The sequence below is a fragment of the Laccaria bicolor genome, genomic scaffold (genome assembly GCF_000143565.1).
Source record: "Laccaria bicolor S238N-H82 LACBIscaffold_34 genomic scaffold, whole genome shotgun sequence".
Lineage (NCBI taxonomy): Eukaryota > Fungi > Basidiomycota > Agaricomycetes > Agaricales > Hydnangiaceae > Laccaria > Laccaria bicolor.
The window spans coordinates 3,418-27,772 of record NW_001889905.1 but is presented as its reverse complement, the minus strand read 5'-3'; the positions used below and the strand labels follow the sequence as shown (position 1 = coordinate 27,772).

General features: G+C 47.9%; 10 protein-coding genes across 10 annotated transcripts; 8 read left to right on the top strand and 2 right to left on the bottom strand.

Moving 5' to 3' along the window:
- Positions 1-5: 5 nt before the first annotated feature.
- Positions 6-226, top strand: LACBIDRAFT_307145 (uncharacterized protein; the record flags this gene model as incomplete). The annotated part of the gene is made up of 2 exons (XM_001885870.1): positions 6-71; positions 122-226. The coding sequence occupies 2 exons, from the start codon at positions 6-8 to the stop codon at positions 224-226; spliced, it is 171 nt and encodes a 56-aa protein (XP_001885905.1).
- An 859-nt stretch (positions 227-1,085) lies between these two features.
- LACBIDRAFT_307144 (uncharacterized protein) lies at positions 1,086-1,485 on the top strand (the record flags this gene model as incomplete). The annotated part of the gene is given in 2 exon segments (XM_001885869.1): positions 1,086-1,419; positions 1,419-1,485. The coding sequence occupies 1 exon segment, from the start codon at positions 1,086-1,088 to the stop codon at positions 1,407-1,409; it is 324 nt and encodes a 107-aa protein (XP_001885904.1). The 3' UTR covers positions 1,410-1,485.
- A 2,039-nt stretch (positions 1,486-3,524) lies between these two features.
- On the top strand, positions 3,525-4,404 carry LACBIDRAFT_307143 (glycoside hydrolase family 61 protein; the record flags this gene model as incomplete). The annotated part of the gene is made up of 5 exons (XM_001885868.1): positions 3,525-3,585; positions 3,636-3,910; positions 3,975-4,073; positions 4,127-4,271; positions 4,325-4,404. The coding sequence occupies 5 exons, from the start codon at positions 3,525-3,527 to the stop codon at positions 4,402-4,404; spliced, it is 660 nt and encodes a 219-aa protein (XP_001885903.1).
- A 3,588-nt stretch (positions 4,405-7,992) lies between these two features.
- On the top strand, positions 7,993-10,524 carry LACBIDRAFT_307142 (uncharacterized protein; the record flags this gene model as incomplete). The annotated part of the gene is made up of 8 exons (XM_001885867.1): positions 7,993-8,095; positions 8,145-8,838; positions 8,889-9,012; positions 9,065-9,275; positions 9,326-9,379; positions 9,431-9,511; positions 9,561-9,802; positions 9,856-10,524. The coding sequence occupies 8 exons, from the start codon at positions 7,993-7,995 to the stop codon at positions 10,522-10,524; spliced, it is 2,178 nt and encodes a 725-aa protein (XP_001885902.1).
- An 861-nt stretch (positions 10,525-11,385) lies between these two features.
- On the bottom strand, positions 11,386-12,156 carry LACBIDRAFT_331430 (uncharacterized protein; the record flags this gene model as incomplete). The annotated part of the gene is made up of 5 exons (XM_001885790.1): positions 11,386-11,396; positions 11,624-11,833; positions 11,857-12,025; positions 12,046-12,050; positions 12,096-12,156. 5 exons carry the CDS (start codon positions 12,154-12,156, stop codon positions 11,386-11,388), a joined length of 456 nt encoding a protein of 151 aa, XP_001885825.1.
- Positions 12,157-13,359: 1,203 nt separating this feature from the next.
- LACBIDRAFT_307141 (uncharacterized protein) lies at positions 13,360-16,951 on the top strand (the record flags this gene model as incomplete). The annotated part of the gene is made up of 14 exons (XM_001885866.1): positions 13,360-13,453; positions 13,563-13,651; positions 13,706-13,725; positions 13,779-13,833; positions 13,883-14,275; positions 14,328-14,684; positions 14,734-14,891; positions 14,946-15,014; positions 15,067-15,226; positions 15,282-15,399; positions 15,449-15,681; positions 15,738-15,898; positions 15,951-16,802; positions 16,861-16,951. 14 exons carry the CDS (start codon positions 13,360-13,362, stop codon positions 16,949-16,951), a joined length of 2,850 nt encoding a protein of 949 aa, XP_001885901.1.
- Positions 16,952-17,385: 434 nt separating this feature from the next.
- Positions 17,386-18,252, bottom strand: LACBIDRAFT_295213 (uncharacterized protein; the record flags this gene model as incomplete). The annotated part of the gene is made up of 5 exons (XM_001885789.1): positions 17,386-17,430; positions 17,467-17,561; positions 17,639-17,703; positions 17,763-18,011; positions 18,071-18,252. 5 exons carry the CDS (start codon positions 18,250-18,252, stop codon positions 17,386-17,388), a joined length of 636 nt encoding a protein of 211 aa, XP_001885824.1.
- A 1,745-nt stretch (positions 18,253-19,997) lies between these two features.
- LACBIDRAFT_307139 (uncharacterized protein) lies at positions 19,998-21,942 on the top strand (the record flags this gene model as incomplete). The annotated part of the gene is made up of 4 exons (XM_001885865.1): positions 19,998-21,232; positions 21,287-21,452; positions 21,502-21,578; positions 21,633-21,942. The coding sequence occupies 4 exons, from the start codon at positions 19,998-20,000 to the stop codon at positions 21,940-21,942; spliced, it is 1,788 nt and encodes a 595-aa protein (XP_001885900.1).
- Positions 21,943-22,358: 416 nt separating this feature from the next.
- Positions 22,359-23,431, top strand: LACBIDRAFT_307138 (glycosyltransferase family 8 protein; the record flags this gene model as incomplete). Its single annotated transcript, XM_001885864.1, has 2 exons — positions 22,359-22,537; positions 22,591-23,431. 2 exons carry the CDS (start codon positions 22,359-22,361, stop codon positions 23,429-23,431), a joined length of 1,020 nt encoding a protein of 339 aa, XP_001885899.1.
- Positions 23,432-23,872: 441 nt separating this feature from the next.
- On the top strand, positions 23,873-24,125 carry LACBIDRAFT_307136 (uncharacterized protein; the record flags this gene model as incomplete). The annotated part of the gene is made up of 2 exons (XM_001885863.1): positions 23,873-23,959; positions 24,015-24,125. The coding sequence occupies 2 exons, from the start codon at positions 23,873-23,875 to the stop codon at positions 24,120-24,122; spliced, it is 195 nt and encodes a 64-aa protein (XP_001885898.1). The 3' UTR covers positions 24,123-24,125.
- Positions 24,126-24,355: the final 230 nt, after the last annotated feature.

Genomic DNA, 24,355 nt, shown 5'->3' with positions numbered 1-24,355 from the left:
TATAGATGCAGTTGATTGAGGACGAAAGCAAAGTAATTATCTGCAGGCAAAAAGGCTGCGAGACATTGTGGGTAGGTCATTTTCTTTTCATGTCATTTCAGCCTGACCACTGACTATGCAGTACCACTTTTCAAGGGTTGGACTGCCAGTGGATCTTGGTATCAATGACTGGGTTTGTGACCCATGTAAGAGCATGAAGAAAAGCAGAGGAAGGGGTGGCAAATGAAGGATAAGATGGCGGCTGACATCCCAAAACATGTTACTATTTATAGATTTTACCTATATATGGAAGGTTGTTCCCACGCCTGGTTGGTTAGTCCAGCCATATTGGCCTTACCAAAAAAATCAACATGATATATTAAATTAAAATTGTGCTCCCCCCTTGTTCCCATCCAAGCCTCGTCCGACAATTGATCAACCCAATAATTACCGCATGATTATCGTGAGGCGCTGCATACAGTGTCGCTGACCGATCGGCAACGAGTGCTGTAGCATAACAATGCTCAGAGCCTGGGAGAAGCCCCAAGCCATCATTACTGCCAGTTGTCGTTGTAGCGGCAGTGGAGGGTAAGAAGGGGGAGAGGAAGAAGGGGGAACGACGAGCACAAAGTGGTGGTGGTGATGGTCAAGAACAGAGAGCAATTGGAGAGCAAAGTAACAGTTTCAGCGAGATCTGTTGATGAGTGTCATGTGATCAAAAGATTGAACTCTGGCCAAAGTCCGACGTACCCTCTACATCGCTTTACTTCACACCACAGTACCCGTCCTATGTTCGTCACCCACCTCGCTGAGACACAGGACGACGACGGAACAACAACGTGAAACGACAACGACGCGGCGAGGAGGACACGGTAAGCTTACCTCACCCCCACCACTCATCTCTCTAACACGGAATCCAGGTGTCACGTCGTCGACAGCGACGTGTCAACCAAACGACGACGAACAACATTGTCGTTCGTCGTCGTTGTGTATTTCAAGACACCAAGGTAAGTCCCCCGTCCTACGTTCTTCCCAACCCACCTCGCTGAGACTCAGGACAACGACGGAACGATGATGTGGGACAATGACGACGCGACGAGGAAAACATGGCAGGACGAGGACACGGGATGGCTACGAGCCGACGACGAGGGCATATTATAATTCAGGTGAGTAGCAACATGACTTCCCTCCCTCTCCTTTTTTCACACCAGAAGCAGGGGCGACGGACAGTGACGACAAAAGGCGTCGTCACTGTCCACATTATTCTGGGTGAACATCATGACTCCCTTACCCATCTCCTACTGACGGCGACGTGGCGACCGACCAAGGATGAACAACAACGACTTTGGACAACGAATGACGAAGAAGGACAACAAATGACAACGACCACCACCAACGATGATGAATGTCTCCCCGACAACGAACCATGACCGCCAACGACAACGATGAACGACGACTACAACAACAACAACAATGACCAACCACGACAACGACAATGGATTTAGTCATAGTAGTTGTTAGTATGTTTCTCAATAAAATCTAGAATACTTTTTCAATGTTGAGTGCCGTAGGCACGGTCCTAAACATTTGTCAATATGATTTGACAACGAAAAAAATTATTGGTGAACCACAACAGCTGAATCCTATCCTAGTACAGGCATGCTAGACTGGCGATAGGCTACCAACTGATGTAAATGGATGATAACACCCTGTTAAATACCACACTAGGTTGTACTAGCCTTTTGCTCTCCATACTAGGTTTCACTAGGTTTTCACGGCCCATCCTAGGGATTCCTAGCCTGTTAAGCCCCATCCAAAGCCATACAAGCGAGGTGCTAGGTTAGTACGGCCATACAATATGTAATAGGCCTACCATGGAACGTGAACTTTTGCTGATGATCCTTACCGTCTTCGACTTAAGTAATATTATTTCTTACGGCTCAAGGTAAACGACTAGATGACAGCCGAGGGTGATTACCGAAGGGCGTGAACATCGTAAAGTGACCGATAATGTCGGTGTGGAAATTTGCGTAAGTCCGGGCTGACAACTGCAGAATACAGATTGGCCTATATGTATTATTGACGTGACTTTCTATTTCCATTCCAACGTCGTCGATAAAAGATACTAAATATAGTTGATGGTAATGGTAATAATTTCAAGCTGACTACGTTACATAATAACTCTTACCTTGCCAGCTCGTGCTTAGAGTGCGTTACAAGGCGCTACAAGGGGACGTCGGCCAGACTAGCACTCCCCAACTGCAAAAGCTACCACTGGTGATATAACACCAGGTTGAAAGGAAAGGTCTGCGGAGTAAGGAATGGGAAAAATAGCCAAGAAAATAAAAACCACCCTACGGAACATCATGTTGAATGACGACGGATGGGCGAAAACAAAAACTTGGTGGAGGTGCAGGATGATCAACAGTACAACTCGTATTCTTGGATGATGGTAAGTCAGGAGGTGAGGGCGAAGTTGGTGAGGTTGAGTGGAGGGAGAGTGGTTGGCTTGGGGGAAGAGTTGAGCAAACATTGAAGCAGTTTGTAACATGTGGCATGTTATATCGTGCATCGTGGTGTCGCGGAGAGCGAGGTCATCACAAAGAGTGACAACTTGCTGCAGAACGGTGTTCTGTAAGAAATTGAGCTGGCCACAGAGCTCAAGAGCTGTCCGTTGCAGCTGGGCAATGGTGGAATGACACCCTGACTGGCGTGGGCAAGGAGCTGCACCATGTGTCTTTTGCTGTTGAATCCTGAAGCGGGACCATCTCCACGTCCACCCTCGCCACTCCGAAACGCGTTCTTTCCAGACAGTTCAACAGGCATAGATACAGACTCCATCTCCGAAAACGGCTCAGACGACGACAACCGGGAGGACGACCAAGGGATATGGCAGCAACGTTCCCCATCAACTGCAACTGCAACTGCAACTATAACCACAGCCCAATCGCACATTTTCAGATTTTCATCAAAACCGCCTTGTCTCACATCTGTCTCACTCTCATCTTCACCACTACTCTCCTTGATGCCCAGCTTGCTGGACCCAGCAAACCGCGCTGCATGTGAAGTATAGAGCGTTCACCACAGCGCACACGTGACCTAACCAAACTATAAATACGCACACACATAGATATACAGCTTTGGCTAATTACTACGCCGATCAATTTTTTCCCTCACTTGCACACCTGTCTCATTCGCCAACGAAAGTAAAATTTCTCTTTATAAGACTCATATATGTGAAGCAATTTGATAGCTAAGTTACGGCGGCTTTCCTTCTCTTGTTGAACAAATGGTCCCCAGGTTCTTGCACTGAAACTGAACAACCGCTCAAATGCGATCTCCATCCTATCTTTAAATCTACTTCAGAGTATTTTCTTTTCCCTCGATCATTTCTATTCAGTGCTGAAATTTGAGCCCTCTCTCAGATAAAATTTTCTTCCGTGTCAAGCGTACAAAATGCCTCACCATCTCTCCGTTGAACGCCATCTCCTTTCTTTCTCAACTACCCATCTTCTTACGTCTCCTTGTGACTCTCTTTTGATAAGATGAAGTTTTCAGCCATCCTCGGGTTCTGTCTCCTCGCCGCTCAAAGCACCTCGGCGCATTGTATGTTACATCCGCCCAGCCTCTAAGTCTCGCTCACCCTTCGCCGTCAGACATTTTCAACACCCTCATAGCTGGATCTAAGACGTCCACGCAGGCCGTTCGTCAACCACTTAACAACACTCCATTCCATGACATCACTTCCTCCGACGCCACTTGCAACCATGACCCTGGTAATGCTAGTGAGACGGTGCAGGTCAACGCGGGCGATACTATTGGGTTCAACGTTGACGTTGCCATCTACCACAAAGGGCCGGCCGCCATCTACCTTGGTCAATCGCCTACAGACGCCTTCAATTGGGACGGAAGCGGTCAGCATTGGTTCAAGGTAAGCTCATTCAAGTTGCCATATTTATGCTTACAGTGTTTCACCTTTTCACCGGCATACTCAGATCGCTGAATGGGGCGCTAACTTTGACCCTTTTTCTTTCACTGACTTGGGGCTCAGCCAGCTCACCACGACCATCCCCAACAATGTTCCTTCTGGCCAGGTACGAATCCTTATTCAAATCAGTTCACTTCAAGGGCTGATTCCCCCCCGTAGTACCTAGTCCGTGTTGAACAAGCCGGTCTACACCTCGGCACTGGTGTTGTCGAATGGTTTGTCTCGTGCGCCCAAATCGAGGTCATGAACGGTGGCTCTGGAAACCCATCCAAGGTTGCGATCCCTGGTTACCTCTCTAACCCTGGTACGTGAAATACCCTCTATCTCGTTTGTCACATGCTTACACGCAATTTACAGATCCCGAGTTAACGTTGAACATCTACTACCCTGTTCCTACTTCCTACACCGTTCCCGGACCGGCCGTCTACCGCGGATAATCTCTTTATGAACTTAACATTAGAGGGCTTGACGCTTTCTAACTGGGCATTCCTTTTTTCCATTCTTTTGCAGACCTCCCTGTATTACATCGCATAGCACCCAGATTGATTCCTTGGTATAGATTGGTCTTCTGAATGTTGTATGTATGTACCTTTATGTATGGGATAAAACTATCGAGAATCCGCTCTTTCTGTGGAAACCCCAACGGTTTCCTCAGCAACCCCATTCCTTGATACCAGGCAACGCCGGGTCGTACTTTAGAAGCCCACGAGCGCTCGACTCCGAGAAGCACTTTTAAACAGTCACTGGTAGGAAGTTTGTACCAGGGTTGTCTTGAACGCCAGCGATGTTTTTTTTAGATTGGCTTTGAATCGAGGTGCAGTCAGTGAGGATCTCATGGAGCCTCGCTTACTCTTTGGCATGAGAAAACGTCGATGAAAGTAAGCCTATGTAATATCGCCACGAGAATCTCGAGTGGGAGATCTTGGGGAGATCGAGGAGCTGCATTGTAAACCGTGTGGGGGCTGAGCGCAGCAAGGATGATATTGGCGTTGTTATGCAGTATAAAGTTTGGTGGATGAAAGGATGGACACTTGCTAGGCTTCTTCGAAAAATTGTGCCCCAATGCCAAACTTGAACAGTTTCAATGCGTCGACTCAGCTTGAGCCCCCACGCTCCTCGAACCAGCTCGCCTGATCTTAGGGAGCAAAAACCCAATTGGTGCGTCACCTTGAAAGCTGTGGAGATGCAACTTTGTTGAGATAAGCACAATTATTTCCCTCGATTTAAGGGACTGAATGTTAAATTCGATAAATTGCGCCCATCAGCGGATTCCGTTTTCCGTGAGAAATCATTTTCTTCTAGCCCACCTACCCTGACTTCCATCCTTTTCCTCTCTCGCCTCCATCTCTCAAGCCCCTCTTTGCTGCGGCCAACCCCCTCCAGGCGACGCGCTCAACGCTACGCCACGTGGAGCTCCGCTTCCGTCGCGTTCTCGCCTTCAAGAGGCCATTCGTGTTTGTGCGCTCGAGCATGATTTGCGAAGTGCAAACAAGAACGCGTTGGAAGGGCAAAAGATGCACCGCAATACATCGGGCAGTGGGGATTACTATCAGTGGTGGGAACTTTGCAAATTTGAATGAATTGGGTACAGGAAAGGGACTCCGGGCCTATTTTATTAAAACTTGGGATGGTGATGCATCTTAAAGTAACTCTGAATCTAACTAGAATAATATCTGAACTGATAGAGGTGGGGGAGAAGAGCTACGAGGCAAAATACACAGAATGCTCAAATCTCCATACATGGGCATCGACTTTGCAAGATCAGTCACATCAAAGTAACGCGGCGGCGAGGGCAAATGTTTCCCAGTTTGCCCCTTAGCAGGGTTTACCAGCGTCACACATAGGGTCTGTGACACAAACCCATGTGTATACAAATGCCCAAGCCTGTATCACCTTCTGCAGTTCATTTTTTACTGTCGAGATAGCTAGGATACATAGATTACATGTATGAGTACCTAGGAATGTAGTTTTATAAAAATCGGTCCAATGTGGAAGCAACGCGGGGCAGAATATTGTCAATTAAACGGATTTGCAAAGTTAATACCCTTGCAAAGTTCCCACCAGTGATAGTAGCTGGGACATAAGAGAAGGCCCGTGAAGCAGGGGATCTACAAGGTATGTCTTTAAATTCAATGATACAATGATATTATATACTTACAATGATTTAAATTTTCTGCACGCACAACAGTGCTTTACCACCACCAGGGCTACCGAGTCTCGACACCCACACTCACCCATCGTTTCCCCCGCGCTTTCCCGTGTCTCTCCCATCAACAGTCACCGTTAGCACCGTAAACTACCTCACCACCCCACCACGCACCATCCACGCCTCGCGCTCAAACCTCTCCGCACGATCCTCCTCCTCCCGCCTGAATCCTGCACTCTCCCACGTACGTTGTGGCGTGCTCTCGAAGATCCCGTCAATAATCTAGGAACTGGAAGGCCAGGTTTAATTTTCAAAGTCCATTTTTGCTACCCTACTGTACTACATCTCATGTAAATATTCTTACCTGCAATATTATCCACATTACATGAATTTGAATGACAGAACAGAAAGATTCATGAGCCAATGTGATATAGCAGAGAGTTGGGTCCCTGAGCTGAAAGACCCTTAAATTGGGTGCAGGGATATGCCAGCTCATGGAAATGCACGTTAAATTGAGCTGGTTGGCATTACGAGGCTTTAAATCCATCGCACATAAGCACTTATGCCAACTTATGTGTGCTTTTCTGACTTATTTTCAGTCCCTTGCAGCAAACCACCTTCCAAATATCTCTCTGAAGAGCTAAAAAAAGCGGTGAACATGCAGTGGCAGGTACTCTGAGTGAACTCTGAAAGTTTTGTATATTTCCCAAAAATGTGGTGCCCAGACCCTAATCAAGGATGTAATGTGAGGTCCATTTTGGACAAGGACACCATGTTTGCCCGGGGGAAAGCCGGGACTGGAAAAAAAATTGCATTTTCAGGTGTAAACGTTACAAAATGGTGTACTACGTGCAAAATTTAAGGAGGGGACCAAGCGGTGGGACGAAGCGGCGGGCGAGGACAAGAAAAGAGGGAGAAGGACGCGACGCGCGAGGTCACGTGGTCACGTGCGCCGTCCCAAAGCGGCGGGGATCAGGGAGATCCTGTTAAATCGGCCCACATAAGCAAGTCGACTTGCCGCTAACCTTAAGTTACATCGGGGTAAGTACGACCTCACAAGGACAAACACGTCCGTTGCCCATCACGATGATCTATGTAAGTACATGAATTCGATTCATCTGGAGATCGTCCTCGAGGTACGGATTCTCATGAAGTGGTTAAGTTTCGTCTCCACATTCTTACACGAAGGTTCCCACTACCAGATCCTCGGAACCGCCCTCAAGTTGCCTAGTTGAGACGTTCAACTGCGCTGCCTCATTGGCAACTTGAAGCGCTCATGTCTTTCCGAACTAAGCCTCATTTGTCGAACATGCACCTTTTCCCCTCTGAGGCTGTCCTTCACCGAACAACAGCGTCTTGGCTTTGTGTTGACACCTGGACGTCGTTCGGCGCCTATGATCATTCTCCCGTTTCAGCGTGAGCGATGTTCAAAAGTACGATTGTTTCATTCCTTCAGTTATTTTCATAAAGCAGCTAACATCAGGTGTCGATTGATAATGAATTGAACATGATTCAAGTTGCCCGTGCCCTAAAATTAAATGTTCACACAGGGCAGTGCTGTTGTACAACCTCAATGAGAAATCCGCAGAAAGGAGCCACACAATGTTGCATGCACGGGTACCTGGAAAGCAATCAAACCTTGCGTCATGATTGTCAAATTGAGGTCGAGGCTGTCCGAAGCCAGCCCAAGGCAAGCAACATTATTAGTTCTCTTTCCGTACTTCTGACGTTGCTGGTTAGATCATGAGAACACAACATTAAAACAGTATAACTCGAACCGTGGATATGGTAGCAACCGCACAACATCAAATTGAGGAAAACCCCAAATATCCGCCTCTTTCATCTCTATAACCCCAAACCTCCTCTGATCCTCTCGACCATGAATTCCATCAGTCTACCTCAGGATCCTTGCCTGACGGCTCAGACGATTCGTACTGGCCCCGTTAACCCAGACGTAGGAGGGATTGCAGTAGGAGTGTCCAGTATGTTCTATGTCTTTCGATCACTTTTTTGACGTACGCATAAACGCAGATATTTCCATCAACATTCTACTTCGTAAGTCACCCTCGCGGAACTTTTCAAACGTATGCCACATCTCGAGAATAGCGATCCTCCTTCGCTGGTCAGGCCATGATTTGAAGACCTCGATCTTTATGCTTTTATCTCAGGTCTATCCAATCCTCATTGCAACGGCGTCAAGCATCGGGAGCGGAGACCTATCCTTGTTTGATGCTCATTATGCTGTCGCCGTTACTGCTTCTCCGATAACCGTCTATCTCGTCTATTCTTCATTTCGAGACGTTTTCAGCCGCCCCAATATTCTTTTTCAGAAACTTATGTCCTCTAAGGCCGTTGTGCGGTACCTCGGCCTGACCCTACCCCTTCTTTGGCTCCTTGTTAATCTCATGACGTCTTTCTACACAAAGGCCTTCAGCGATAGTGCACTCTGCCACGGAATGACACTATCTCTGTGGACTGAGTTCCAGATCACGTCCAACTTCATCGGCGTTTTTGATGTCATGGGTCGGGACTTGATAAATGACATCAAGGAAAGAGGAGGATTAGGAATGGTGTCGCTCTTAGGCCTCTGGATATACGGAATTTATCTAGTTCGCCACAGATACGACATATTTTACGAATATCAAACTCGGCGACGTGAATCGCGACATATCCCACCATGGAAGCGAATTTTTCTTACGATTTGGTATGTACCGATGGCGTGTTGGTAGGTCATTTGATTTTAACACGCTCGACGGGATAACATGAGATCGCTAGGTTCGTTATTACGCAGTCTCACCCGTGGATGATTTTTCTTGTTGTTTTGTGTTTTCACTGGAGTTGGTCTCTTGGGATAGCCAGGGGGCTAACATTCGATGGTTATCAATTTAACTATGGCCAGGTGATAATGGTCCGATGATAACCATCTACATTTAACTATATCGCAATTCTAGGTGACTTCAGTCTTCTCTATAATACCCCCCTTCCTTGCTGTCGGCGAATTGCTCGTCAAGCGATCGAGCGATATATGCAATTACTTCAAGAGCATGCCCCGGTATTTTTGCATTGGTGTCCGATTTTTACTGACTGGGCGACCAAATCCCTGGGAACAAGATCTTTTGGAAAGACGGCGCGGTTCCTGGTCACCCCTCCAATGGCTAGGCGGTAAGTCGAACACCGAACTGCGTGTGTGTCAAAGCTCAGCCGTCAACCAGTCATCGTTGCGTGGCTTTCCGTTTCGTCACTTCAAGCCGCCTGGATTTTGGGATGTTTGTACGTTCGAACTGTGAATGACAAAATCTGACACTCCTCGCTTTCAGACGTGGAAGGAGGGTCAAAGCCCAACCACCGTAACATAGTGACCGCCCACCACAAGTTGTGGAAACCCTTTTCCATATGTCGTATGTTCACCACGCTCATCGCTCTACCCGCCCTGACATTGTCGATCAGTGTACGTCAGTGGATACATGGTGTGCGTCATCAATATCCTGGTGTGGACCAGTTATTTCGAGCTCGTAAGATGGTGGAAGTCTCGTGAAACGACAAAAGCGTCCCCAATGGACAAGTTATACAAACAATTCATCAAGTATCTGAGCAGGACCTTCCATCTCACAATCGTCCTTCCAATCGCCTTTGTCATGTGCGCTGGCCCATTATTTGCCCCATTCGCCGGCCTGCCCCTCGCCCAACAGGTAAGACGAAATGCGTTTACACGAATACCCCTGCTAACGATACACACTTATAGTACCAATGGACGCACCTCTGTGACTCCTTCGCGGGAGAAGCCATCATCCAATCTCCCTCACTCGGTTCTTCTCGACAGCCTTTCATGTCATTCTATTACCCCGAAACCCCAGACTCAACCACCAAAGTCTACTACTTCGACTACATTGGCATGTCAAACGACCCAAACGCAACAACCCAAACGCTCTCATTCGCAGGCGCAGTATCACAAGGGGTCATTCCTGCCGACCTCCAACCAGACATACAATCCATATCAATCGCTTCCCCTGGAAAAAGCGATTCCATCTCAGCGCAATGCGCAACGACGATCAACTCGACTACGGTTCCAGTCCCATGTATGACAGGGACTTATCAAATTTCGCCCTATCTTAATTTTTCGCTCCAAGACTCTGGGAACACCACTTATCTTCGGGCGGTCGATAAAGAGTGGCAATTCATCGACGACGCTCCAAGCTTTGTCCTTCGATACTCATCATCAGATCCTCGCCAGCCACTGGGAGGTATAGCTATCCAGACCGCTGTCACGGAGCGTAACCACTGTGAGGTCCTCAAAGTCTGCCTTGGCTCCAGGAAGTTGGGTTTCGATATCCTGGCTCCCCTTGGTGTAGCGTTTATTTCTCAGAACAACTTCGCCGCCTACTGCACGCAGCCTCGAGTTTATAACCTCTAATGTTTTTTTCTCTCTCTCTAGATATTTTGGGCTTTTTTGTCGTATATATTTGTACTTGTAGAACCCAAAAGCAGATTGTTGTAATTTAAGATTGAAAACGGCGAAGGGCCAAATGCTTCAATTTGATGTGCAACGTTCGATGCGATGAACAGTAATCATTCTAGTTCTATTCAAGGAGAACAGAAAGTGTTGGAATTTCGGGAGCTTTACGAGCATGCGCAATGCGCCCCATCTATGGATTTCAGTTGGATTTCAGGTACATTCCTTCCATTGATTGTTTCCGTGGCTCCATAGGGGTATTTTACATTTACCCCCTTATATTTCGTAGTCTACGTATATATACGAGGCCTTGCACTGTAGTTACTCATCCGTTTGCCTCTGTCACCCAGAGACAACCGGAATATTAGTATTCCCGACCTTGCCTTGATCACACGCGCTTGCTGAGTCGATTTCAACAGAAAGGTGGGTAGACGGCGGAGAGTGTGTTAGCTATGGAGCGATTGAACAACAAGTTTAGGGCTGATGAAGCCTGCCATCGAGTTGCGAGTTTACAAGACCTGCATCCTCGGTATCGAACATTCTGATGTAAAACTTTTTCGATACTTAGTACAAAAAGGCTTTGGAGCTGGGTAAAAAATACAAGATCGAAAGAGGCGAAGGTACACTTGCAAAGAAAATACATGTGATCCTCCGCAAAAACCCAGGAGACGAAAATGCTTCACGCAGATCACGTCGTCCTCTTCCGGAGTCCCACCTTCATCGACATCCAATTCCAAAGTTCTTTACAAATGAGTAGCAGGGCTACAAGACGAAACGAGCGCCAATCTCCAAGGAAAGGGCGAAGGGGAAATTTACTCGCGTTTACCATGACGCTATGGGTCATGGCATTGCGGCGATTGATCAGTCGGGGTCGACGATAGCGGCGGCGATGTTGTTTGTAGAAGCGTGAAAGTGGAGCTTGAAAGCGAAAGTGATAATGAACGATTTCGTGGATGCGTGCGAGATCATGTTGCTTGAGCGTTCCTCTCTGGAATATAGCCACCGATATACGATACATAGGCATCAGAATTGAATAAAGAACGCCAACGACAAAACTCACAATCTTTCCATAGCGACGAGAGTTGTTCAAGATATGAGGATGGATTTCCGAATTTGGCCCGCAACTTTACAAGGCGAAGTCCTCGACCGCGATTCTTCGCCCGAGAGCACCGCCAGGATTTGAATCCAAAATTGTGATTAGAAATACGGCCCCATATCTCACATGTATGCGCTCGCTGGTTGCCGTAATCAGAATAGGCGGCGACCCACCCTGGGGAATGGTTCGTAGTTTACTCTTCTCCGCGGAAAGCGTGTTGAAATCAACGAGTAGGATGCGACCATCGAGATTAACGTCTTGGGATCGTCTCCGTCGCTCCGTCCATGTACGAAGGCATGACAACTTGTCATTATATGACGGTATGTGTTGTTGACGATAAGGCGAAGGTGAAACACATACACTGACCTGCAACGGGGTATACGCACGTATGCTATGAGCAAACCCGCATATATGCGTCAAAAAAAGGGAAACTCACATGCAGTTTGCGCCAAGCCAATGATGGCAGTATTCTTGTCGGTAGCGTAACGGTAGTGCATGATGTACCCCATCTCACGCGACAAGGATGATTTTCCCCCTACTCAGGACCTCGTCTAACTTGGAGTCTTTACCTGCGGTGTTAGCCAAAGAAAGAGAGCGGGCTGGAACGGATCCTCGTAGGATAGAATGTGAAGCATAGTGCGGCGAGCTGTTGATCTGGAGGGCGTGCCCAATAGGTGGGATGCGACGGAACGTAAGGTAGTCGGCATCAGACTTGCAACCGCGACCGTGGGGGACGTGAACAGGCTCGTTGGTCGTTGCTGACGCGCTGACGACGGATCTTGTACGGATGAAGATGGGAGAGGGAAGAGATTCAAGAGAATCATTGGAGAATTATGAGGAAAGCGGGGGTCAGCATTCCCAGTTACTCATTTCGAGAGTTCACTCTTCCATCGTTAGTATTCTGCAGTGACGGAGTCAGTATACTTACCGGCAACTTGAAAGCCCGAACGTATTTGGTTGTGACCCTGGGTTTCAACAAACAGGACGGGGACCAAACGGGGGCTTCAACCACCAAATCTCTCCATCTTACAACCATCTTACGAAGCTCCCCTGGGCCCAAGGCTTCGACTCCTCCTTTCCGTTGCCTTTCCATTGTCATACATTGGAATTTATTAGCCTACATCTCAGGTGTATCAATCTTCTTTCCTTCCAGACGTTTGAAACAGTCAATTCGTTACACCGTCACGCAAAAATGCTTCTTCGACTCCCAACGACCTTGCTTAGACCCCATCTTCCCTCCAATCGTCCCTTGATCGTGTGAATCATCTGTCTCCCCATGCTCGCGCAGCTCGTTGTAATCTACTCTTGGTGGCCTGCAAGAAGGCCATGCTAAGGAACGATTTCCTTGTCATTTGACTGTGCTACATCCCAGATGATCCGGCGATGCAGCCAGAACCGTCTTCGGTGTCATCTAGTACTCGCCCCAATTTGGGCGATGCAATGTCTAGAATTGGTCGGTTATTGCTCTCTCTTCTCTTCTCATGAACTTGACCACGATTGTGCAGGAGGGTTACCAGACACACAACTCGAAAACTCGCCCGACGCTCGATTATCTCTTTCAGATTTACAAAATAGTTCAAGTTCTCTCTCGGCCCGTAACGGGAATATCTCGGAAGAAATTCGCTTTCTCCGGACGGCCGCCGGCGTTGACCTGAACTGAGGTTTTCAAATGACCGGCCTCTGATCACCTTTCCACCACAATGTCCTCTGGGGGTGAGGACCACAACGACGACAGTTTGGGTACCAAGAAACGTCGAATACAGCGAGCATGCGATATCTGCAGGAGGAAGAAAAGTACGTCGTTGACCGTTTCTTGGTGATTCATCGGCAGGCTCATCCATGTTCAGTTCGATGTAGGCGCAGCGGGTGTCCGTGACGTTCGACGGTACTGATGTTTTGTCAGGCGATGGGCCTAATATTCCCGGAAATCGATGTACAAACTGTGTCACTTGGAGTTTCGATTGCACGTATGTCGAGCCGGCAGTAGTGAAGGTGGGTACACGCGCCAACCTTATGATGTGGGCGTTGTTAATCTAGCTTGATTAGAAACGAGGATTTCCTAAGGGGTTCGCAGATCGCTATGCTCAGCTCGCAAGTTTTGTTCAAGCGGACTTTCTAGATACGTGGAGAGGTTGGAGAGTAGAGTGGAAAAGTTAGAAAATGCCCTGCGAATAGTATGTTGAACCTCTCATTGGGCTAATACGCTCTCCTTACATCCGCCAGTTATGCCCAGATGATAACGTCTTGACGGAACTTGGCGTTACTTTGGAAGGGCCTTCCGAGAGGGCTTTTGGAAAGCCGCATCAATCAAACGACGACGCGCGGTCGCCTAGACTTTCTTACGATATAGCCGCATCTGCTATCAGCAAAGTCAACAATCCTGACGATCCCAGAGATGACCAAGACGATGACGTTGTCAACGCTGTTCTGTTAGATAATCTGAAGAGACTCGAGATTGGCAATCCTGACTCGAGGTTTTTTGGCAAATCAAGTGGTGCTATGCTCGTTCAGACCGCCATGGAGCTTAAGAGCGAGTACACTGGGAGTGATTACGTTCAACCAGCCCCCTCCATGAATCTTGAAAACAAGCGTCCGGAATTTTGGTCTTGCAATCCCGTGAGCTCTTAGCTTTCACTCGTTGTGGCTATTAACTTGCTTACAACTGTAGTGGGAGCGAGAAGTCGAAAGCCAGCCACAAACGTTAACGTACGTGTTCCCTGAAGACGGCCTCGTCATTCAGCTTGTAGATCTATACTTTACACACTTCAACCTCTACCAACCCCTTCTCCACCGGCCCACATTCGAGAAATCTATAGCTGACAAGCTACATTTCACAAACAACGGTTTTGCAGTCACGCTCCTGGTTGTTTGCGCGAATGGTTCACGGTATTCAGAAGACCCACGAGTCTTTCTCAATGGAACGGGATCTCATCATTCACGTGGCTGGAAGTGGTTTGATCAGGTTCAAATGATTAGAAAGTCGCTTTTGGCGGTCCCCTCGATCTACGATATGCAATTTTACTGCGTAAGCTGGTGCACACTTCCAAAGACCTTCGATCTCAACCTTCCTTCAGCTGTCGGTGCAGTTTCTTCAAGACTCTTCTGCCCCTCAATCTTGTTGGACCCTCGTCGGGATCGGTATCAGATTGGCGCAGGAGGTTGGAGCACACAAGAGGAAAGCGCGGGATCATCCTCTGACCGTGGAGGACGAGCTATGGAAGCGTGCATTTTGGTATGAACCCTCATGACTCATCACAAATTAAAACCAACAGGTTTTGCGATACAGGATACTGGTATGCATGGACCGTGCGTTTAGTTCCTCTCTCGGCCGCTCCTGCGCAATCCAAGAGGAGGAGTAAGTACTTCCTCGGCACTCTGGGCTCCCGTTTTTTAATGTATCTTCCCAGCTTCGACCTTGACATGCCAATTGAATGCGACGATGAATACTGGGAGCACCCTGATCCGTCGCAATGCTTTAAGCAACCTGCTAACAAAGCATCCCTTATCACTCAATTCAATCTGTACCTCAAGCTCAACCAAATTCTATCTTTTGCTTTGCGCACAATCGTGAGTTTTATCAGATTCTCCGGGCGCTCCCGTTGTTTGAACTGAATGTGAGTAGTATTCGATCAACAAGTCCAAAAACCTTCTTGGTTTTGTCGGTCCAAACTGGGAGCAGAATATAGTTGCGGAGCTCGACTCGGCTCTGAACAAGTGGGTAGGTTCAGTGCCCGATCATTGTAAGCGATTATCCACTTTTGCTATTCTACTACTAACTGAACTTCGCAGTGCGTTGGGATCCTCATCGCGAGGACATTAAAATTTTCAACCAATCTGTCGTCCTTTATTCGGCGTACTACCACACTCAAATTCTCGTCCACCGCCCATTTATCCCATCCCCAAGCAAGCCATCGTTGTTGCCGTTTCCGTCCCTCGCGATTTGCACCAATGCTGCCAGAGCTTGTAGTCATATCATTGATATCCAGCGGAAGAGGGACCGCAGCCCCTCGTCGCTAGCACAGGTATATATTCAGAGAGTTTGACACGAGGAGGATAAAAGCTTACCCATTTCCTTCAGATGCCTGTGTTCACCTCTGGGATCGTGCTCTTGCTGAGCATATGGGGAGCGAAGCGCTCAGGGCTATCCACAGATCCGAACAAGGAGATGGTGGATGTCCACAAGTGCATGCGTATGTTGAGGGCATCTGAAAGCCGGTGGCATTCAGCAGGCCGGCTGTGGTATGGCTCTCTGTCAATCCCACCCTTTTCTTGATACGAGATCAATTTTTAGGGATATCCTGTGCGAGTTGGCGACAATGGGTGATTTCCCTCTCCCACAGCCTAGTCCACCTATGACGAACAAACGCAGAAGGTATTCTGAAAGCTCTACGGTCGGTGAACCCACGTACGACGCCATGTTGTCTGTGGGTACGGTAAGGGATATGGCTGGATCTAGGCGGGTGAGTGGGAATGCGTCAACACCGATCAGTCTACCGCTACTCCCACAGCAAATTTTCGCGGCTGGCGAACAGCAGGAACAGCCTATTCGACTCCAACATCCCTCAAATTTGCAGGAACAACCACCCTCACCCCGTCAGTTTTTCGCGTTACCAATGTGTAGTAACGATCTTGCGAGGTTGCCGGATGATTATGGGCAGACGACGTTCTCGACCATCAGGCAGTCGTCCGGTGACCACCAGACTCATTGGTACCCTCCAAGTGCCGGCGGGCAGTATGTAAGTGGGGGTGTAAATCCTTTGACGAATTTTTCTGCGTTCACACCCAGCTGTACCGCGTCCGGCTCTTCTCCTGGATCAGACTTAACGGGGATGGGGAGCGGTGTGCAGGGAATGCTGGCGGCAGGTCCAGAAGACATGGCGCGTCATTACCCCATGTCGCTCAGCTCTTCTAGATCTCCTGAGGGACCGAGTGCGGGTTCATCTACCACCTTGATGGGTGATTCGATATCCGTGGATTCTGTGTACAGGGAAAGTCAGTTTGGTGGAAGCGGGATGTCCCGTCTACATCTACACACGCCACTTGGGAGCGGAAGTCTGCTGCACGTAGAACAGCAACAGTCGCAATACCCAGAAGTCGATCAGGATATGCTTTCCATGTGGTCTACTCTACCGAGTGGGTTCGAGTGAGTTTCTTTTGCCTTCCTTAAGTATCGATTTGGCTGACTTTCAGTGGTTCTGCAGGTTAGACGAGTGGGGCAACTATTTGTTGAGTGTTGGTGAGCTGACGCAAGGTTCTGGAATTTTTCACGGACACAGTGCCTCCCGTGGATAGACCCTTTTCTCGCCTTCCATTCTACCGTAGATTTTCTTCTGCTTCTTATACCCAGTTATCATTATGTTGCTCATCTGCTCCTTTTGCTCCACCATATGTAGAAAACCATTTTGAGTTATCCACTATGTTCTCGATCACTTCGTTTTTATGCTTCTCATTTACACACAGCCCTTGTTAATATTTACCTGCAGTTTCCTTGAATTGAGGGTATACGTCATTAAGGATATATTTTCAAAAAACCAAGTCACCTTTGACTTTCCGGAATCCGTACGGCGGAATAACAACTGAGGCAACAGCTTGATCAAGTGGCAATTCATGCACCTTGCCTTTGCCCTCTGCGAAATTGTCCCTTGTTTCTCAGTTCAAGCTGGTTACTTCGTAATCCGTTCCATCTTTTCGTTGGGTGGTCGATAACCATCGCTAACCTCACATTATCAGGTGAGATTGGGCACTAAGCCCGCAATCGTCGTAAAGGCATGCTAGGTGTACGATGAATATGTATCTTCATAAGTTACCAGGACGGCGTATACACTGTGGCTGTCGGGAGTTCGTGTAATTTGGCTAGATAATCTAGTCCGTAGTTGGCTCTGACTGTCGTTCAAACGTGCGGCTATATCTCAATAGGTTGCGGCGCTGTGTGCCCTTAATCAATCTCGACGTTACGTTAAGAAGAAAATTTCCACATACCCGGTTTCCCCAATCTATGAAAAGCGGTCGCCGTGAAAGCAAGCATGGACACGAGTATCCAGAAGCTACAGAAGTGAATCTAGTCAGTAAACAACAACTATGCCCCACGATGACAAAACCTCACAAATAAATCCACCCTGTCCGCTGGAAGATCCCCAATGACACAATGACCAACGTATCCCGTTTCCCATCATGTGTCCAATCCTCCAAGGCCATCATCAGTCCCAAGACCGCCCATATGCTAAGCGTGGCCATCGAATACATTCCAACGGCAAGCAGGTGGAGTTTCCGCGCGTGGCGGAGGTAGATCCGCAAATGGTACACACTCGTTATCAGCAGAAGCAGCCCGACGGGCAGGACGATGATTGACAGCCTATAACAAACGGAATGATCAGTTCACCAGGACCACTGTATGGGAAGAACTCTGCGAACCTAGGATTCTCATTTGGGTTCTTGTAGCATGCGGAAGAGATGAGGTAGATGAGCTGTGAGACGACCCATACGGATAAGAATGCGACTTGGCCAACGAGGAAGGGGAGGACAAGGAGTGTTGGCCATGCGTCGTCTTCGGGTGGTGGAGGGTGCTGTGTGACCGCTGGAGGGAGGTGGTCCATAGCGGACGGTGAGGGGGAGATGAAAGGGGACTTTGATTTTAATTTATTTGAGGGTCGCACTGCCACGCCTGTTCCTGGGTTTGTCCCAGCTGGAGCCGCAGCCTGCCGCAGCTAAGTAAACAACGTGAACAATCCGCATGACTTTGACAAAAGACGCGGAGGTCTAAAAAAGGTTGGTTGAGATGTTCTTGTTGTTATTGTCATTAGCGCAGAAAAGGTGCATACCAATGAAGACCCCGTATCCCTGGAATTTAAAGGCTTCTAGGATCCGGATTTGCTCGTCACACGTTCCGAAGGACATCGGTATCAAGTCGGAGATAAAGCGCAACGCTACAGAACGTGGTCAAGGCAACTTGCAAATCAAATAATGTTTGGCTACGAGCGCAGATGCAAATTCGGACGAACGTTTCAATGTCATGGCCCGGCTTTCTCGGGCCGCGCGTCAGTATATCTTGTTCATATCTCGCGCTGGCGACGACAAGAAGAAGGTTGGTTTCTAGTATTTACACATCATTTTTTCCACAATTTATATAAGTACCGTCCTTTTGACTCATACGATTCAACGCTCAGAGACCCACCTGAGATACCAGCTTCCAGAATTAATGAACAAAAGATCAAAATCACATCTAAACTCAGGTTTTTTAATTTTCGCAACACTTTCAATGAGTACACGCCACATCGGTACTTTCGCGTTTTACTTTTTCTACTTGTAGAAGCCGGAAAAAGCAGGAAAGACGCAAATACAAAAAGCCAGGCTCAGTACTCTGAAAAGCAAGTATTTTTGAATGTATTCAGGTCGGCATGGGTTTTATTTCGATAGATATATTTCCAAGTTTCCAGCTTTTTGACTTGTGGCAAGTCAAAAAGTGGGAAAAAGTAGATAAGTAAATCGTGATCTTGCTTATGCACTCCCATTGGTCACGACGTGTTAGTTTACGCCCAATTTACGCCGTTTGAAATGCAGGGGGGGGGAGAGGGTTTGATGGCGGGGTTGACCCACTCGAGGAAGGTAGCTCACGCAGCTCATAGATTCTGTGAAGTATTGAAGTAAAGTTATTGTCTTGTTATTGTCCAGACGTCTTAAGAGAGACAACGTTACTTTTGTTTATAGCGGAAGAAATTGGCTGGGAAAGCTCGGGATCAACTCGGGATCTAATGGTTTCTGATTATGCGTGCATGACGTTACTACTACACATAATCAAGCAATTCAAGAAAATCTTTCATTGGCGGAACCTCGCTCTTTTCTTCTCTATTTTCGCTTGATTTTTGGGTTGAATGTCGAAATAATATTCATGTATTCGCGTTCCAGTCATGTGACTTTTCATTTCTCTAACTTCAATCAACCACGATTGTCAAAATCATCGCAGTCCGCAAGCTGAGGAAGGTACTCGAATGATGCTCAGTCAAGAAACGTACGCCAGCGAGGTCACCTGCTTGATGTTTTCTGGTGGCCGGTAATCTGACTGCTGAATTGCCGGAGCGACGTCAACTCCTGCGTCCATATCAGGTGAGATTCAAGATAGTGTGCAATGAAAATTTGGCTCATTTTTGTATGATTCACGCCAGCTTTACCGCCCGTGTAGACATCGCAGTAATGAGGTTGATAACTCGGTGCGCACTGTGAACTTGCATTTTCGCTCATTCTCCAATCATTCTCAGAGTCTCACGCCCTTGCCTCGTGGCTCAATTATGTTGAGGTAATTTTCCCTCGTGCTTTCTGTACACCCACCACACTTTTCATCCTCATGGAGCCAGACACACAGTCCCGTTCTCCGACGCCCCTACATCCAACTATCGCTCGACCGTCTAGTCGGGTCCCGAGATCCCGCCGCCGTCGCTCACCGTCAAACGATAACCAAAATATCATCGTTGATCGGACAGGGAGGGACGATGTCTCTCATAGAGCGCATTCTACGACTTCTGATATCAATCATGGCCGATTTGTTGGAAACCCAGGATTTAATGTTCAAACATCTGCAGCACCTGCGGTGCCTGAAGTATACCTTCATGGTCTACGTCGATCTCAGGAAGATCATACGTCTACAATGAACTTTCCTTCACCCCGCCCTCCAGTGGCTGACGTACATCACATTCCGGTTGACCGTTCACACTCTCTGCGACCAAGTATACCTCCAGACCAGCAGCCACACTCTTTCCGATCTCCAACGCCGCCTGCGCCCATCGCTCGACCAACTATCCCCAGGACCCACCGCCGCCACCGTTCACCATCGAACGACAACAGACATATAGTCGATAATCGCACTGGAAGGGACGATCCCTCACGCCCCATTCATTCCAATGCTTTTGATATCAATCATCAAGACAGAAATGCAGGAATTGGCGTGGAGGCTTCTATGCCGACCGTCACACCCGAGGTCCACCCCCCAATAGCCAGTCGATATCCCCTGTATATTCACCTTTCTCCTTCTCAAGATGCACTTCCAGATCACATGCCTCAATCTTTCCGCCCCTCACCGATTCAACCTTCACCCACGTATTATCCCAGGCCCATAGAATCACATTCTCCTCCGGCACCCGTAATCGACTTTGATCCTCCTAGACATCAGCTCCCTCCATTCCCTTCCCCCCAACCCGTTTTCCCTGTAGCACATGAATACATCGTTCCTCCGATCCAATTTCACCAACCCCAGATGATGATCACGGAATCCGTTTTCGATTCAATTCCACATCAAGTCTATTCCACCGTAGGATTTCTACAAATACCAACATTTTACCAAATGCGCGTCTTTCGAGCGTTTGAGGACGTTGGGATGTCGGTACCAGAAATTCGAGGGGCTATGTTGGACATCACACAACAGAAATTGGAAGGCGACAACCCGGATAAGACAAGACCACGCCGCCCGTCGTCTAAATCTGACGCAAAAAAGTTCAAGAAACTCCTTGAAGCATGGAAAGAATTTGTAGAGACGGTGGTTAAAGAGTGGGAGACGTTCAATATCATCTCAGCGTTGTTACTTTCGTGAGGATCTAGTTTCTCATCATATTCATTGAACTAAATCTCTTGTGTTTGAAGTGCCATTCTGAGCATATTGCAGATGGATGTCGCGGTGATTCCGATTATACGATATCCGGCTCTCATCTCTCTATTTTGCGCCTTTATCAGCCTCACTTTTGGTTCGATTTACGTGTCCAAGTTTTCGGAGATGAAGAGAGCGAGTGTTGCGGCTGAGTTTGCGCTCGTACGTCGCCTTTCAATTTTGCTTGCGTAAGATCTTTAATTGCTCTCAGGAAACGAAACAATCTTCTTGTCCCATTCTCTTCAATGCGTGGATTATGCTTGCTATGCCCGCCTCTTGGCTTGCTTGGTATGTTGCGGATTACTCAGTTTCTTTGTTTAATTGCTGAAATTTGTATCATAGGTCCATGATTCTATTTCTCGTATCCATAACATCGCTCATCTGGACTACGGGAGCTACCGACAACTCAACAAACACATTATCTTCTTACAAATCCTTCGTGCCCCGCCTCATTACTTCCCTGGTTCTCCTCTTGGGGATCCTTTATTTTGTCGTCATTATGATCACTTTCTCGAGGTACGGCGGTAATTTGGATAAGGCCTGGGTTAGGCGTCTTCAAGAAACCCACCGTTGGGATGAATCCTTGCCGAAACCTCGGCCCCCACTCGACCAGGGGTTAAGCGGATGGCGCAAGGCTTTGGTTCGTCACTAGAAGTTTTGAGCGCTCTATTGGACTAGGTTGTCGTCATTTGCACATTAGACGACGTTCTGGAGTGATCCGCATCGTAATCTCTAGTTATATTGATCTTATCGAACCTCTTTCCTCCCCCACCGTCCTGCCACATGCCAGATAAATATTCAAATGACTAAATGGGGCCCAGAAGTCACGGCAACCCCTCGCCGATCATGTTGACCGTCGCCTCAACACTAGCAGCCTTCAAGCCACCGAAGTCAACCTGTACCCCGAAGCGGTACATTTTCTTTGGTCGTTCGAAACGACGTATGATCTGGCAAATTGTTCCTCGTTGGGACCGCTCCGGAATGTATGTATCTACAGATTTGGGTCGGTGTGTCTCACCTCGACCAACATTAAGACATCTATCTGATTGCCTGTTCCTATTTTCCTCCATGTGGTTCTTCCGGGATTGGTCCTACGACCCGCTTTCTCAAGCGAACCCACCAACACGGCATGTTCATAAAAGATATTTCGCACTCGGCGGGCTCACGCTTCTATTCGGAGTGGTCGCCATTTGGAGGATTCTTTCGCCCAACGCATTATATACTGCGCTCGACAATTATCAAAGAATGCAAGTTCAAGCTTCAGTTGAATTCTGTGTTTACTTAGCTTACGGAACACCAGAAACCCTCATCCAGTCGCCCTCGAAGGCGAGAGCACATCAATCACCTCTAGCTCTAATCGTGCAGTCGTATCTACCCTGTACTCGGATAGCTACGCCATAGGCGTCGCCGTCTTGGGGTATTCCATTCGTTCCACCAACGTCAGCGCGCGGCTTATCCTTCCATATCTGGAAGAGCGTGTCTCCGCAAATGCGCTGTGCATCGTGCGCGCTGCGGGTTGGGAACCTCACTCTGTTGCATTCATCCCCCCACCGCACCACGGCGAAGGTGTGCACCCTAGATTCGGAGACCAATTCACCAAGCTCAACATTTGGACTTTCGACCAACTAGGTATCAAAAGTCTTGTATATCTTGATGCTGACACACTCGTCCTACGGAATTTCGAGGAGCTGTTTGAGTTAGGGTTCAGTTTTGCTGCGGTTCCCAACGTTTATGGTGGACGACGAGGGTTTATCATTTCCTTCAATGCAGGAGTTCTCGCCATCAAACCTTCGACGGAGGTCTTCCAGGATATGAGGAGAAACATAGCGACAGCGCGTTATCCGCCGACGGAGGCCGAACAGGCTTTTTTGAACGTTCATTATGGCGCGAAGGGTGTTCGCTTACCCTACGTGTACAATATGAATCTGGCGATCAAAAAACGGAGCTCTACGCTTTGGGGAGAGTTAATGGATGAAGGAAAGATTGTGCATTATACGTTACACAAACCGTTTAGCAGAACGGTCGAGGGTGTATCTACGAGGGAAGAGGAGGAGCGGCGTATAACGGAGGCGGAGATGAGGGAAGATGGGTATTTTGCGGAAGAGTTTGGATGGTGGCGTGGAGCATATAATGGGTTATAATGGGTTAATGCTCGACAAGGGGTCAGATATTGAGAGATGCCGTCCACAAGCTGTCACTTCGTAAATCTAGAAGTGTTGTGCGCGATGGTGGACGAATTTACAGACCACGGGATTGGGATCCAACGCGTCCTTGTCATACTCACCTGCATATTCTATTTCTTCTCCCATCCGTACAGTTCGCCTACGCATTTAACCTCAGCGGTCAAGGGGTGAGGCCTCAACCCTTGATGGACTCCTTGGCTTCTTGGATTTATTCGACGACGCTATGGGCCTAGAGTTGATTTTTTGAGTAGAAGACTAGGTGTGAACCATTACTCGCCTTCTTAGAGCGTTGAATGAGAATACCAAGCTTGAAAATCAGGGTTTTTCGTGGGCGCGTAATTTTTTCGCCTTCATAGAAGCTTCCAGAATATCTCTATTACAACGGCATTTGGCCGCCACATGCCGTTACGTCTGAGTCAAACATCCATTTTTTGTGGCTGGCTCCGGTTGGGGATGGTGACCAAATATCCAAATTTTCAGATCGATGTGCACCTTTCCCACGGACGGTGCACCTGATTACTAAAAAAATTAAAAAGCTTAGATTTTTTGGGAAAACGTTCCCCACATTCTAAAACCCATCTTTGCAAAAAAAATATTTTCTTCATTTCAGGGGGCCGCCATCGATTCAGTGCACCATCCGTCAGTTTAAGGCACATGGACCTGATTTTTGGTGGCTGTCTTCGAACACCATGCACGGACCAACGTACAAAAAATGGGGTTGATGTGACTTAAAGTGACGGACGGTGCACTGAATCTGTTCCTCGTCAAGCAGGCTGAGATCGATATGGTGCACACTGGGTGAGTTCCGTGTGTCTGAGTGTGATCTTTTGTGAGCATCGTCAAACACAGCGCATGGACCAATGTACAAAAAATGGGGTCAGT